The sequence below is a fragment of the Penicillium pulvis genome (assembly GCF_028828015.1).
Source record: "Penicillium pulvis strain IBT 33274 chromosome Unknown contig_23_segment0_segment0, whole genome shotgun sequence".
NCBI classification, from domain to species: domain Eukaryota; kingdom Fungi; phylum Ascomycota; class Eurotiomycetes; order Eurotiales; family Aspergillaceae; genus Penicillium; species Penicillium pulvis.
In genome coordinates, this window is record NW_026643075.1 from 412499 (window position 1) to 428095 (window position 15597).

The 15597-nt window shown below is 46.5% G+C and overlaps 7 protein-coding genes across 7 annotated transcripts; 4 read left to right on the top strand and 3 right to left on the bottom strand.

Annotated features, from left to right (window-relative positions):
* Positions 1 to 1318: 1318 nt before the first annotated feature.
* On the top strand, positions 1319 to 2607 carry N7503_004426 (metallophosphoesterase family protein; the record flags this gene model as incomplete). Its single annotated transcript, XM_057063973.1, has 2 exons — positions 1319 to 1460; positions 1523 to 2607. 2 exons carry the CDS (start codon positions 1319 to 1321, stop codon positions 2605 to 2607), a joined length of 1227 nt encoding a protein of 408 aa, XP_056921716.1.
* Positions 2608 to 3092: 485 nt separating this feature from the next.
* Positions 3093 to 4052, top strand: N7503_004427 (M50 family metallopeptidase; the record flags this gene model as incomplete). The annotated part of the gene is made up of 4 exons (XM_057063974.1): positions 3093 to 3278; positions 3327 to 3689; positions 3746 to 3790; positions 3843 to 4052. 4 exons carry the CDS (start codon positions 3093 to 3095, stop codon positions 4050 to 4052), a joined length of 804 nt encoding a protein of 267 aa, XP_056921717.1.
* A 404-nt stretch (positions 4053 to 4456) lies between these two features.
* Positions 4457 to 4912, top strand: N7503_004428 (uncharacterized protein; the record flags this gene model as incomplete). Its single annotated transcript, XM_057063975.1, has 1 exon — positions 4457 to 4912. The coding sequence occupies one exon, from the start codon at positions 4457 to 4459 to the stop codon at positions 4910 to 4912; it is 456 nt and encodes a 151-aa protein (XP_056921718.1).
* A 1190-nt stretch (positions 4913 to 6102) lies between these two features.
* N7503_004429 (uncharacterized protein) lies at positions 6103 to 7479 on the bottom strand (the record flags this gene model as incomplete). Its single annotated transcript, XM_057063976.1, has 1 exon — positions 6103 to 7479. The coding sequence occupies one exon, from the start codon at positions 7477 to 7479 to the stop codon at positions 6103 to 6105; it is 1377 nt and encodes a 458-aa protein (XP_056921719.1).
* Positions 7480 to 9087: 1608 nt separating this feature from the next.
* On the bottom strand, positions 9088 to 11184 carry N7503_004430 (FAD-dependent oxidoreductase; the record flags this gene model as incomplete). The annotated part of the gene is made up of 4 exons (XM_057063977.1): positions 9088 to 10134; positions 10195 to 10933; positions 10986 to 11122; positions 11179 to 11184. 4 exons carry the CDS (start codon positions 11182 to 11184, stop codon positions 9088 to 9090), a joined length of 1929 nt encoding a protein of 642 aa, XP_056921720.1.
* A 552-nt stretch (positions 11185 to 11736) lies between these two features.
* On the top strand, positions 11737 to 13100 carry N7503_004431 (alpha/beta hydrolase; the record flags this gene model as incomplete). The annotated part of the gene is made up of 4 exons (XM_057063978.1): positions 11737 to 11796; positions 11883 to 12278; positions 12402 to 12675; positions 12805 to 13100. 4 exons carry the CDS (start codon positions 11737 to 11739, stop codon positions 13098 to 13100), a joined length of 1026 nt encoding a protein of 341 aa, XP_056921721.1.
* A 473-nt stretch (positions 13101 to 13573) lies between these two features.
* N7503_004432 (uncharacterized protein) lies at positions 13574 to 15012 on the bottom strand (the record flags this gene model as incomplete). Its single annotated transcript, XM_057063979.1, has 2 exons — positions 13574 to 14619; positions 14676 to 15012. The coding sequence occupies 2 exons, from the start codon at positions 15010 to 15012 to the stop codon at positions 13574 to 13576; spliced, it is 1383 nt and encodes a 460-aa protein (XP_056921722.1).
* Positions 15013 to 15597: the final 585 nt, after the last annotated feature.

A 15597-nucleotide genomic window follows, 5' to 3' on the forward strand; every position in this document is an offset into this window, starting at 1 on the left:
CCCCAGTCGACTCTATTTGACTTTCTTTCTGCCGTTTTTTATCCCGCCCGTCTGCTCTATTGAAGTAGCCTCATAGTAACATCTGATTCCTTGGTAAGCTACATGACAGAAATTTGGATCTGGATCATCCACGGATGTTGTCACTATACCACTTCCCCCAGTTTGTCTACGAGCTAAGTGGTTTGGTTTGGAGGACTTGGCAACCTAAAGTTAATCTCATTCGTAGTGCCAAGCCTTGTTTATATACATTACTAGAGGGGACTACAACGGCATCATCGTGATTTGTTTCTAGCTTTCGTGTCTTCCCCTAGTCTTTTATTCCCTAGGTTTGTATGAGGCAGGCGAAGAGAGCTGAAGGTGTTTACGGGAAGACGAGATCGAAGCTTGGAGTCCCGTCCGTCTCGGCACGTAGGGCAAATATATGCAGCTGATAAAATTCCCTCCACCCACCAAGGCTCGTCTAATTTCACCAGACACCGTTAGATATAAAACTCAATTGTTGAATTCACGCGACGTTTCAGGATATCAGAGCTTCAACGTGGACAATCTGTTAGTAACAAAATAATTTATTTTTCTCGTTATTGGACCTCGCCAAACGCCACTGCTACACTGGTATCCACAGAATGAGATTGAGTTCCAGAACAGTGTGAGAAACTTGGAAGCGCGCAAAACGCAGCCGAACGAGAGTAGTGACGAAAAGCCATCGGCCGGCAATTGATGCTGACGGGAAACCGAGATAGCTCACGATAATCCTTGCCGGGCCGATGCCGATTGATCCACCACGCCATGTGAAAATAGTCGTTCGCAATGCATATGATCTGACTGCGTGCGATTGGATGCTATGCCAATGGACAAGAATGCCAGAGGCATTTATTGAGCCACTCTCTTCGTGCCTGAATGCTCTTCGCGTTAATGTTTGCTTTTCCGAGTCTCCAGATAAAGCCATGGTTCCAAGTCTGCAAGCCCCTAGCCCCAGAGTGTTTAACATCAAGCTAAGGCTCGGCAACATGAAATGCACGTCAAGTGCCAAAGTAGAGGCCAATGGTATGCTCTAGTAGGATGCCGTGCCGAAAGTTGACGGGTCTGCCCCACTAAGTGCTTGTCTACCCCTGTCCGCTTCACAACCCCTGACCCATAGAGTCATATCATCACGAGCACGTGGGAAATGATGGATCATTGGATCAAAATAATCAAATTACCCGATTTTGCCGAGATAGCTAGGAACACGATGCTAGTATGGAAATGAAAAATATAAACAGCACAGAAGTCCTTCATTCTCAAGCGAGAATATGTCCGACCGAAGAAAGTAAACAACACAATGTTGCGAACTCTAGCAGCTATATCCTTCTTCGCTCTGCCATCATTGCAGAGCGCAGTCTCAAAGAAATTTGTACCCCTCAAGTTTGCCAAGGATGGCACCTTCCAGATCTCGATTCTTGAAGATCTTCACTTCGGAGAGAGTAAGTCCCACCCGCACAGGGCCGTGTCCAAGATCGATGTGCAAGATTAACACTTATGACAGATGCTTGGGACACATGGGGTCCGGAACAAGACGTTAACTCCGTGGCTGTAATCAACCGAGTTCTCAACGCTGAATCGCCCGACCTGGTCGTTCTCAACGGCGATTTGATTACTGGCGACAATGCATTCCTGGAGAACAGCACTGTTTACATCGATGAGATCGTCGCCCCACTCGTTGATCGTGGTTTGACCTGGGCCTCTACCTACGGTAATCACGATAGTGCTTACAACCTCTCCCGTGAAGCGATTCTAGCTCGGGAGCACCGCTGGCCTAATTCGAGAACTAAGCAGATGGTCTCCGGTCGCGAGGCTGGTGTTTCGAACTATTACCTCCCTGTCTATGGGTCTAAGGACGAGAGCTCTACACCCGAGCTGCTGCTTTGGTTCTTTGATAGCCGCGGTGGCTATTATTACCAGGAGCTGGATTCAAATGGAGATGAGGTTGCTCAGCCGAACTGGGTTGATGTCAGCGTTGTGAACTGGTGGAAGAAGACTAATGCGGACCTTGTTAAGAAGTATCACAAGGAGATCCCATCTCTTGTTTTCGTGCATATTCCCACGAATGCGTCCTTAGCCGCGCAGACGGAGATTGGGATCAATCTGAACCGTGAACCGGGTATCAATGATGATTACACCCTTGCGCAACAGGGTGAGGGATGGTGTGCCGACGGCAGCGATGCTAGCACCTGTGTTTACGGTGGACAGGATGTGCCATTCATGAAAGCTCTTGTTGATACGCCTGGTGTCCTTGCCGTGTTCTCGGGTCACGATCACGGTGATACTTGGTGCTACAAGTGGGATAGTCTGATTTCCGGCATGTCTGTCAAGGGTAATGGTGTCAATCTTTGCTTTGGACAGCACTCTGGATATGGAGGGTATGGAAGTTGGATTCGTGGATCGAGACAGATTCTTGTGTCCGAGGAGAAGTTGAAGAAGAGCGTGATTGATTCTTGGATTCGACTGGAGTCCGGGGATATTTCAGGCGCTATTTCGCTGAACTCGACATATGGTGAGGATACCTATCCTGCGACAGTGGATCTGGATTCATCTTGCCCCACTTGCAACTATACCCTTTACTCGTCCTGAGATATATGAGCTTGGCAATGACTACGCAGGAATTTCAAACCTTTGCTCTCTTACTGAGAAAAAAATATATATATATTTCATGCAAGATCCAGAATCCGTTGAGTTGAAAAGCTACAAGGCGCTGTGAGTTAAATAAGCGAAATAAGACCAGTGTTTTGAAACACGCAATCCAAGGCTCCAAAGTTGACCACAATTTAAACTCGAACAATGGGCGTGTCCCTGAGGCTTTGCCAGCCCTGTGACCCACTCCGTCCACTAAAAATAGGAAGGCGGGAAACCCAGCCACACAACCAGCCTATCACAGACGCAGCGCCACACACAAAACAAACCGCCAAGATGGCATGCGCGTCCATTCCTGACGCGTCCAACTGAGAAGACTCCCGACCGCAATATTAAAGGTTTTGGGGTCCTCAAATTACCTCCAGATCTAGCCTTATTTCCCTCATCCTGTTGTCGAAGGTATCCCGCTACAAAGTCTTCTCACTATGCCGGCTCTCTACTCGGCCCTGGACGAACGGGCCCACATGGCCATGGCCCCGCACCTTGCCCAACGCAGCCTAAGCGTCGACCATACACAGGCAATAACGCTAGGTATCATGGCTGTCTATGTGGTTGTTATCGCACTACTCTGGAACCTGCCATACCTTCGCTACTCACTATGGCCCTTCAAGGTAAGCAGGCTCCATGCGCGCCAACTGTCACCTAGCTAACAAAAACAGATGTTGGTTATCGCTTTCCATGAATTCGGACATGCGATCACAGCATGCTGCACAGGTGGAAGGGTTGAATCTATTTCGCTTGATCCCCATGAAGGAGGCGTCACTCATATGCGAGGTGGAATGTCTGCGATCACTCTACCGGCGGGATATCTGGGATCGTCCATCATCGGCGCTCTTTTGATCTTCGCTGGATTCGATATCGTGGCTAGCAAAGTTGCGAGCTTCGTTTTGGGAGTTTGCTTTCTTTTGACACTTTGGTGGGCGCGGAAAGATTGGTTGACTATTGGGACTATTCTGCTTGCGATCGGCTTGTTGATTGCTTGCTGGTTCATCGCCCATGCTGAAGCCTTGAGGTGGTTCGTGGTAAGTTGAACCGACTCCTGTATGCGTTCTTATCCTATACTGACTATCATCGTTAGCTTTTCATCGGTGTCATGTCTTCTCTCTATAGCGTGTGGGATATTGTATGTTTATTCTCTTCTGACCTTTGATTGCATCAACTAACAAGCTATACAGTGCGACGATCTCATCCTCCGCAAAGTCAACAGTTCTGATGCTAGCGTGTTCGCCAAGAAATACGGAGGATCTTCACAATGCTGGGGTGTCATCTGGTCCTTCATCTCTCTTGCATTCATGGCTATCGGAATCATTGGCGGAATCGCTGCATTCCCCCAGTCCTTCAGCCAGCAAGAGAAAGACTCACAGAGTTTCATTCCCACCTTTTGATTGCACTTGCCATGACATTCACGACGAAAATTCAATACCCCATGTATATTTGACTTACAGTTTGTTAACATTAGCTATGATTCAATGCATCAACTAAATCACAATTGAATTTCAAGACAGTATGGCCTCGACACTGACGCTTTACTTCTCGGTCTGTACTGAGAGAATAGGTAGATCATGCAAGGGTTAACAGGAGAAATCCGAAGGTAGCACCCCTTGCAGATTCCCCCGTGGGCTACTTATTGTGAAAGCTAAGATCTGCAGGACCCTTCCTTCCAGGTCAAGTTAATCAGCCACTTCCGTAGGTGAGAACAGTTTTCCAGTCAGAGATACTCATATCTCTTACAAGGGATTATTCGATCATCCTTTCACCTCTGCATCAATATTCCGTCAATCAATTCATGATGAACAGCACCGAGTCTCTATATCAAAGTTGTGTCATTGACACCTTACCTACCGATAAAGACGTTATTAATGACTTCGGCTTTAATCGAATCACATCGGCTCGTGAGAAAACTTGCCTCCTGGGACTCTATAAAGGTCTCGTCTTCAGCGGACTCACCATTGAGGAGCTCCACAAATTACGAGTCGAAAGCTCTCTAGTCCACAATATCATAAAAGTCCTAGACGAAATGCCGAACGAACGTCGAGCAGAGGACTTCCCGTGGCTTTCGAATCAAGCATATACCCTGGAAAGGCTATCCTTGCCGAAGACAAAGACGATGTCACCAGCACAGAAGGGCTCACACATGAATCAGTTAGTGTGGGCTTTTGTGTGCTTTGCTTTGATCTGGTTCTTTTATGCTTTTGGATCCAACGATCACGATCTATCGATGGAGCACGAAGACGTCACTCTTTAGTTCCATATGTAGTGAAACTTGACTCATCACATTAAAAGCTATATTACTCATGCTGGGCTATACTACAACCTTTGCCTACTGCGAGTAGAGTGTCTCACCTTTCTTTCTTCTGGGCATTGATATTACAATAGTATTAACGAGTGATCAATCGGGTTTTTTAAAGAGATGGAGTTGCTGCTTGAGGGAATTTTCAACCTATGTACGGCACTTTACTGTGGGTTTGTATACAAAACTTGAGTATTACGAAGAATTAAAAACCTTGGAACCTGTGCTAAGTGAAACGTACTAAATGGTCTTGTAAAATGTAGGTCAACGGCTCATAGTGTGCATAGAATATAATTGAGGGAAGGACTAAACATAACAAACTGGAATATGATCTATCCTTAGAGTAGTGCTGAAAAAGGAATGATACTGAGGTATTAGGTTTTATGCAGTGTACAGTGAGATATCTGATGGCCGCGGTTGTTCTATATTACTTTGTAATAGATTCACTCTTGGGAAGATTCTTTTCACAGTAGTACCACTTGGGTACATTTAGCTCAGGCACGGACCGATAAACAAAGTGCCCAAGTGTCAACCGAAGGTGATTCTGATTTCAAATCATAATAGATATCTGGTACCAAACCTCCACATGTCTCCAAGTATTGATGGTTTCGGCCTGTTGCTTAAGGTAGACGATGCACTAGATCCTCGAATAAAGCACCTGTGTTACCTTTCGATCATTCAAACCACCTTTAGAAAAGGGGTTATAGCCTCGCTAAACACCAAGCGGGATATCTCAAAATACGTCGTTTTCGAGTGCTACTAAAAGACGAAAGAACAACATGTCTACATCAGACGTTGGGCTATGAGTTTCTTTGCAACACATCGCGGGATTAAGGCTTCATGAGCCTGCTTGTGGGCTCTTGGCGGGTATCAGTGGGCTACATAAGATGCCGCAAATGTCGCACGGGGTGCTGGACGGATTGGAGGGTAGAGGAGACAGGAACAAAGAAGCATACGAGTACGCAATACGGGTATGCAGGAACGATAAACATAGGTAGTTTGATCTGTAATGCCATTTTTCATGAAATGTACGAGTATTTCGCCTAAGAACATGTTGGTTCTGCGAATCTAAATATGAATATTCACAAATTCTCAAGACATGTCGTTCTGGTCGACCACCTACCGCCTTTGACCTTGCACTCGCTTCACTTTGCAATAGGTGAGACAGTACCACCTCCTTTCAGCTTGAAGGTACGGCCTCGCAAGGGACAGTTAGCTGGTGCACTGTCATTGTATGTGATGGAAAAGCCATTGCCCCGAACATTGGAAAATGTGCCATCAGCATTGGTCAGGTTCAAGAGGGCCGTATTGCCCGTCACGTTCCAGATGCTGGACGCATCCAAGGCCACGCCCAAATCTGCATTTCCATACCCAATGTAGCCCTTGCCCGTCCAAAATGAGTTGTCGCTAAGGTGCAACCCTAGGGTACTGCCATTGTAGGCAACGAGGTCACCATTCAGAGTACTGTCTTCCACATACACTCGGCCATCTGCTGTGCTTATTGCGCTCGGGTTGTCAACGTATCCACCATAGAAGTCAAACTCCTGAGTGATGGTGGAATAGTTTGCTATTGCCAATAACCCGGAGTTTGTCACAAATTCGGTATGTCGGACGTATACCTCCCCAACAACACTACCGAACCATAGGGCCGGAGCGGTTTCATGGTTGACCACTATTCTGGTGTGATCCAAGTAAAAGTAATTGACACCCGAGCTCTTGCCTAAACTGAAAATGATCAAGCCAGCAAGGAGTCCAGCAGTCAGATCACAGTTTGTACAAGATCCAACAGCACCACCGATAGTGAAGAACGCTGGAGATCTGTCCGCAGAACCAACCACATTTGTTAAGTTCATCTCTCCTAAGACGAAACCGATTGCGGATCCGATTCCGCCAGTGTGAGCAACAGAGTCCCGAATATATAGATACCCTGCAGGGTTGTCCCCAGAGAAGGCAGAGCAACGGTTTCCACCACTATACACTTGCACATTTCTAGCATTGATTGTACCGTTTCCGCTCGCATATAGGCCATGTGCCGTGGGCCCTGAACTATACAACCATATATCCTCTGCGTTGATGAGAGTACCAGTGCCATAGGCGTAAACATTGGCCGCGCCGTTGTGAGTGGTGATGTTCACGTCGGATAGGTAGAGCTGACTGCGATTGGCTGCAAGAACTGCTGCGTTCACTCCGAAGAAGCTCGCCTGCACGAGATTGCTGGAGTATCCAAGCTTGATCACCTCAGTATCTTTCACATTCACAACTGAACCGTCGGTGGCAATTAAAACACTGGTGTCGTTGCTCTTTCCTTTCAAAATTGCATTTTGAAATGTCTTTCGTTGGTGTGCGACATTATACGGTGCGACATTAGCGATTGTCTGGTAGTATATCACCGGAACATCATAATCGGCTTTGATTGCATTGTCAGAGGCCCATTGTTGCTGTGGAAGAATGTCGCTTGGGTCATCGATAATGATCGACCCGGAAACGAGCGAGACAAGCGACAGGAGAAGAGAGGCTTTCATCTCGGGAGGATGAGAGAACTGGACTTGTGTGACTTTGTGTGTTGAAGCCTCGATATGCTGGGACACGAAGCTCTACTTATAGGCTATAACGTAAATGAAGAGACTTTTGTCTAGCATGGGGCTTGCATATCGAGATAATCACCAGAACTATAGAATTACTGACCAGCCAGTAGTTTCTCGGCTCCACATGCTTGCCCGCATTGTAGCTTCCCGGCCATGCGGCTGTTCCGCTTAGCCATTAGAACCTCAGGGACCCTCCCCGGCCAAGTAATACAATTAAACATCCGTTCTGGTTACAAGCTTGTAATTTACCAATTCCAGAAAGTATGAAAATTACCGGAATGCCGGGCTGGGAGAAATAATTAGTGGGCCGAACATGGGCATAGTGGTGGATTTCGCTGTACTAAAATTGATGCACGAGATGCAGGAACAGGCTCTTAACTTTCCAATGATGACCACTGTAAATTTATATATTTCTATCCACATTGTCGCTTTGGTTTTGGGTATACAGCAGATACGAGGAGAAGCCTTTTTGATGCTTGCCACAAATGAGATTCCCGTACACCCCGCAAGTATTAGTCACTCCCAGAAAGGTGTGTGGGGATAATGTTGAGGATGTTCAGGTCTTTAACTCTCTAATGCCTTGTGCCTCTACTCGACGCTGACTATGCCTTGTCAAGTTCACCAGTGCCTAGGCAGCTAAAATTGCCATCACATGCACTGTGACTCAAATAACCTGATTTAGGGCGAGGCCACAGTTATTCAGTCCTTCTTCAAATGCTTGTCTGCCCTACAGTAGTCTGCCCTACAGTAGTCTGCCCTACAGTAAACCGCACGCTTTTTCACAAGACTGGCGGCCACAGCTTCGGAATAGCTCTCTCCGTACTGGTGTATCTGGATGTGTAGATATCTCCAGTGCACTGACAGTTTATTGGCTGCTGTGCGTATCTGCATTTTTAGTTATAGTACTGGGACTGCCAGGCTTGACATCTGACATAGCGATGAGAATCCATCCAAAGCTACTTTACTGGTTTCTAGATGATAACTTTGGGGAGTGATGACAGAGTTTCAGGGATAAGCTTACTCTTAGCTACAGATGTTGAGTATCTGGCTTTTTCTCAATCCACGAAACCACTGTGAAACTCTGCTATCATTCTACCGAGAAATCCTCTCACTGTGAGTTAACATTTTACAGCTTGATCATTCGTAATATATGATTATCGAGGAAAATTACTAGAGGCTCTCGAGTCTCAGCCTTATTTGCTGAAAAGTAGGAGAGCACATACGGCAATTCGAACTTCAAGGTAAATTTTGTGCCAGCTTGCCAGTCCAAGATTGACCTGGCAATAATCTTAGAATATAGTGAGTACGTCACACAAATGAAAATCTTCCATCGGTGAGCCGTGTGAATAGTGTCTCGAGTCCCCTTTTCATGTTGATTGATCTTTAGCTAGCTAAAGTGCGTTCGGTATAAAAACACCCGTACATGGACCATTGGAAATATTTGCGCATCTAAATATTCTTGACGCCACAACTTCTCGTATGCCAACGTTCCAAATGTTTGCGTCACTGGCCTTGGTATTCAAATATATAGTTGTTTATTGCGAGCTAAAGGACAAAATCTGCAACACCAATAACAGTTTGGGTCTTTCCTACACCAGCGTCAAGGACATCATTCTTGTGCTGCTCCAAAAACGAAACAGCATCATCGTCTTTCTCGAAAATCAAGGTTTCAAGTGCCTTGTATTGAAGCCAGGAGCCTGCAGAGAACTGCGAATCATGGAAGTAGTTTGTAGTCTTAGGCGTCACATCGCGCCACAGAATATAATTTTGTGGTCGACCATCGGAAGCTGCAAGGCTTTTCAACATAGCAGCGCGATTTGAAAACCACTCAGAAGGAAATTCGTCGTCGGGATCCTGCCTCTTGTGGTAGATAAGACATTGGATGGTACCATTTCCGGCTGGCTTAGCTGCTTCAGGGGTTTTTCTGTATTGATCCATCTGAGACATAATGCACCCTTCCTGATCCAGTCGGCAAAAGATATGCTTGCCAGCAGTTTCACGATAGTCTGGATTTTGAAATCCCACATGGATCACAAACAAACTTGGCCATGTAAGACAAGTCACGTAATCCCATTGAGGAGTTTCCGTATTGGAGACCGACTTTCGCAAATTTTCAAGTTGCACGTATTGACGAATAACGGGAGACTTTTCGGCACCCTTACGAGTCATTTCGGCGTGGACGACTTTATACTCGTGCACAAACTTTTCCCGTGTCCATTCTGGAATCTGCGTCACTGATATGAACCATCTGACCTCACCCTGTGTATCGAAGATTGTGTCAGATGTACTTGTGAGACAGAAATCTGGGAGCCCAATCTGCATCTTGCTGATAAAGTCGTTGGGATCTCCAAGTTTGGCAAATGTTTCCTCCCTCTCTTTAACATATTCAGGATCTTGCGAGTAAAGTCTCATCAGATTAGAAGTGCTTGTAGGGTTGGTTCGCTCAAGGAAAATTCGTCGCCGAACATCTGAATACCGTGTCAAAATTTCGAGATCCTCTCCTTGCAAGAGGACTTGTTTCAAAGCTTGGGCTAGATGGGCAGCATCAAGCAGACCAGTAGTTAGACCGAGGCCTCCGACAGGGTTGTTGAGCTATGAGCGGCTGTCAGTACGAGTTTCATGAGCAGTGGGTCCAATTGACTGAAGGCATACATGGGCCGCGTCACCCGCTAAAAGAACATTTCCATCGCGGAAACGAGTTGCACATCGTTGATGTACAGCGTAGGGGACTATCGCTTCATACTGGATATTACTGGTGTTTCCTGGCAGTATTCGGCACAAGCGTTTCTTCACCACGTCAATGGTAGCTTCATCCAGTATGTCCTTTTTCAGGGCGTCGGTCTGAACACCTGTAGCAAACCGCCAGCTTGATCCCTTCCCACGTTTCACAACGATCCCCCAATCGACGGGATCCACAATGAAGTTTGCTGCCTTCCATCCTGATTCCCGTAGGTCATTTTGGAAGTTGACAGCAATGAATTGTAGCTTCTCCATTGTATGACCTTCGAGATGAATACCAATTGCCTGTCTCACAGAGCTGCGTCCGCCGTCTGCTCCAATCAAAAATTGACATATATGTTCGGTGACGTCGCTGCCCTCTTTAGTCCAATACACAACCATTCCATCTCGTTGTTCCAACCGTTGAAAAGCTTGATTGAAAAAAATCTTAGCATTTCCAGTTTCAAAAAGTTTCTTCCTCAGGATCTCGCCAAGATCTGGCTGAGAAAGGCACACGGTAAAATTCGGGTCATTTGGAGGCGGATCTATGCCGGCTATAATGGCCCCGTCTGCTGTTCTCCAGTCACAACCATCTGCATTCTTCTCTCCAGCAGTGACTACATCGCCAATAATCCCTGCTTTGGAAAATTCTTCGAGAACAGGAGGGAAGTAACTTTGGATTGTCAGTTAACTTATCGCCAAGGAGGATAAGGCACCCAACTCACGCTACAGCACGGGGTGACTGATTGATGCCCTCAGCTGCCTCGATGACTGAAACATTTATTCCGTCTTGCGCAAGCACAAGGGCTGTGAACAGGCCAACAGGACCAGCTCCAATTACGACGACCTGGCTTTCAAATTTCTGCCAAAACTGGATGTTAACACATTACTCAATTTGGATGTTGATCAATGTCTCACCACCATCTCTCAACTTGTGAGTTAGACAACGACTAGATAAACCTAGTTCTTTGTATATTAATTCCTACGAAAGAGAGGTCCCATATATAGCTAGTTTGTGTGTAAACCACCAGGCGCGTGACTTCGAAAAGGAGGGGTTTTCGTCGGAAGCCCGCATGAGCCTCTCGGGAGAGATGGCACGTCTTTTGTTCTCTAACCGGGGACATGCGAAACCGAAAAGCGTGAAATGGGACACGGGTTTCCGTAAATGCTGATAGGCCTAGCGAGCGTTCCGTCGTACCCAACTCCAAACCCACATTCACCGGGTTGATTTACGGCAAGCCGGTATTGCCCCACTTTACCCATCCATGCTGATGGTCCCGCCGACAGGCTCCGACGCGGGGAAGAACAGCAAAAACAGCCGAAAGAGCCAAAAGAGTCAAAAGGCGGCAGCCTTATGTCATAATAGGCGGTTGACTAGTCGAAGTTGTTGTCTCCTCCGTTCACTGTGTTCCTTGTGAATGTCTGTATCCGTTTGGCTTGTACTATAGCTACCTTGGTCACCTGTTGACTCGCACAATGACCCCTAGCAGTGGAATTTTAGAGGCAGGCATTCTGCTAGACCCTTATTTTGCAGAGGTTTGTCCATCATTTTCCCCATTCGATCGGCAGAGTGTCGCAAACGCTACTTCAGACTTAGATGACTAATTCTTCACTATGTATAGTTGATTGCGACCCAAGACCAACCAGCTCTACCACCCGGCATAGATGTGATTAGCCTGCGCAACTTCACAAATGAAGCCAAGAAAGCCGATCGTGATGCCCATGGCCTTCATCCTGACGTCTCAGAGCATGACATCGAGATCCCTGTACGCGACGGTAGTGCGATTCTTGCCCGTGTGTATTGCCCTGCAGAGAAAGTCATCACCAACAGGACTCTACCCATTTTAATTTTTTTCCATGGTGGTGGGTTTTGTATTGGCAATCGTTGTGATGATTTCGAGTCCAACCGCGCCATAGCCCTGAGAAACAAAGCTGTTGTTGTCAGCCCTGAATACCGCCTCGCTCCAGAGCATCCTTTTCCAACAGCTGTTCTTGACGGACTTGATACTATTCAATGGGTAGAGACCTCTATCTTTTTTTCCGTTCTATATTTCTACCTGTTCTGCCTGTTTGACAAGCGATTGGGTCACTGTCACTCTTGAGCATGAAATAATATACTGACAATGTGACGCTCATCCCAGGTGGCAGCCAATGCGAGCAGAATTCACCGTTACGCCTCGCCTCATACAGGTCTTCTTGTGGGTGGTACATCCTCTGGTGGTAATATTGCCAATGCTGTTGTTTATCTCAACCGCGACCAGGAACACCCAGTCCACGTGACAGGGCAATTTCTTAGCGTGGCGCCTTTACTTCCAGCCCCTGTCGTCCCAGCAAAATATCGTCCAGACTACGTTAGTCTAGAGGAGAATAAGGATGTATCCATTCCTTCGTCAGACCTAGTGCGTCTCTTTCTATGTAAGTCTCCGTACAGTCACTCTGCTCCCCCCTCCACAAACCTGCATGTTATTTAGCTAGCCTCCATCTCCCATATTCTTGCACTGGAAATGGTCAGCCGATCTCTGACTATCTATCAATCCATCATAGCCGCCTATAAGCCTGATCTGAATTCCCCTCTGATGGTTCCCTTTAACCACCCTAAAGGGCACGGCGATATCCCTCCAACATACTTCCAGGTCTGCGGCCTAGATGTATTGCGAGATGATAGCTTGATATATGAGCAAGTGTTGCGCGAAGAGAATTCGACTCCTACTCGTCTTGATTTGTATCCTGGTCTACCTCATCACTTCTGGGAATTTTATCCGCAATTGACGCAGCACGTCCAAAGGAGGACCGAAGATACAGTCAACGGGGTACAGTGGTTACTAGAAGTTGGGAAATAACTCATAAACTCATATTCTACTGTTATTCACACGAAATCATTTCTGTTGGGTCTATATTTATCAGCAATCGATGGCAATGCTCTTTGAGAGAAGATTTCGTGCACTCGATGTCTCATGTAAATCAGCCAAGATATTTTGAGTATTCTTTGTACTATGAGTAGTCATACCAGCTCGGTAGAAGGTACGAGGCTCTGACTGATTCATCAAAGCCGACATTCACTGTCCTGTTCTTCATTTGGGGTGCACATCTAATCCGAAGACCATTTCATGACCGCAGACAGGCGTGAATCCCTGAAGTATATGCTTTTATAGCAAGGCGTTTTCCAAAAGAGAGGAAGTGAGCACAAAGTCTGTCAGAAGATACATAAGTTCGCTTCATGTTACCATTGATTCAAAATTGCCATTCTCTGTGTCCTCCCAAGGCTATTGTATACTTACACCTTAGTCATATCCCCTGTCTGACATCCATAAGTCTACTCCGGTCGAAGAAAACCGCCACCAGATAGCTTATATGTCTTCCTCTTCAATGCTGAATTAGCCCGGGACTTTGTGTCATACGTGATGTTATACCCATTACTGATGATGTTGCTCAGTGATGTATCGGCGTTGGAAAAATTTTGAAGCGCACAATTCCCAGTCAAAGTCCAACTCGAAGTATTATCCAGATGGACTGCGAGATAGGACTCTCCGTAGCCTATCTTAACCTCACCAGTCCAGTTCGAATAATTTGCCAAGTTGAAGTTGAGTAGTGACTTATTGAACGCTATGAGAGAGCCAGACAGGTCGGAATCCTCCACGTGAATAGTGAGCTGAGCCGGGGACAGTTCATTATTATCGTCATAGCCAGCATAGTAGTCAAAGTCTTGTGTGACAGAAGAATAATTTGCGACAGCAAGGATTCCTGATGCGGTGTTGTTGATGGAGGAGGATTTGATATACGCTACCGCAATGATGTTTCCAGCCCATAGAGCAGGCATCGTGTCTCCCAGCACCGTTAGCTTCGTGTTATCAAGGACAGTGACCGAGCCATCCGCGATAGCTGAATCGGAAAAAATCAGAATCCCTGCTAGTAAGCCAGCGGTTACATCTGAGTCTTTCCAAATACCGGTAACGGGCCCCATTGCACCGTCGCTGAACATGATTGGGGCATTCCGGGCGTATCCGACCACGTTTGTCATATTGCAAACACCTTGTAAAAAGCAGATTGCTGATCCGACACCATCGGTATGAGCAATCACATTCTCTGCATGGATGTACCCGTTGGGAACATCGCCACTGAAAGAAGAGCACCGAGTACCACCCGAATAGTGGTGGACGTTCTGTGCGTGGATGGTACCGTTGCCCGAGGCATAGAACCCATGAGATACAGGGCCAGAGCTATACGCCCAGATATTCTCGGCATATATAACGCTCGTGTTTCCATGGGTATACACATTTGCAGCACCATTATGTGTGGTAATATTGACATTGGATAGGTAAAGGGTTGAGCCGTTGGCATTATTGACAGCTGCATTGGCCCCTAGTACTGAGTTAGTGCGCAAATTGTGAAAGAAATAGTAGTTTCTGATGACGCACCAAAGAAGCTAGATTGAGTTAAGCTGGTAGAGTAGCCAGTTTTCACAATTGTCGTGTACTCGACATCCACGGTCGACCCTTCAGTCACAACAAGGACGCTGGTGTCATTCGTGTGATTTTCCAGAACTTCATGACTGATTCGCTTTCTCTGGCCGCTGTAATAATGTGGACCTTTGATTGCAATGTCCTGGTACGTCACACCCGAGCTATGCCAGTCGAATACATAGGCGTTGTCTGCAGCCCACTCTGAAGAGGAGATAACATCGCTGGGGTCGTAAACCATGAAGCTGCCAAAAACAACAGAAGCCAGAGGCACCAAAGAAAAAGGTTGCCACATCTTGTCAATCGCGTATTCAACAGAGCCTTGTTCTTCGATGCCACAATACTAGGGCCCCGAAGACTGCTTTATACCCTTCTACACGGATACCTCCACCTCCACTTCGGAATCATTCAATCAAATCAGCGGAAGTCAATGATAATACTGGGGTTGAAAAACAGTTAGACCAATCTAGGAAGTTGGGAGGGCTTAATTTCAAGCCGTTTGGACTATGCCAACTCTCAAAAAGCTGTAGCTATTGCCCCAAGTTAGTCTCGGAATGTGGGGTTACATTGTTCCTCCTATATAGTGTATTTCATCAGCGCACCGGCCACCCTAAACCCCGTAGTAAATATGGTTCATGATGTTCTTTATTCCAGCAATAACAGATCTAAGCGATATCAAATTTGGGATGGTATTACAAAGGCACCTACATTCGAGGTATATCCAGCAGAAGCTATATTTTCAGGGACTTAAGTTGTATCTAATGACATTGTTTACTATATGTTTTGGCTGGCCGGGCTGATCAGGTGGCTAATTCGCCAGGGAGCTACTTCGAGTATGTAGGTGGCCAGGTGAGCAGGTGGCCCTCCCGCCTGGTTATGT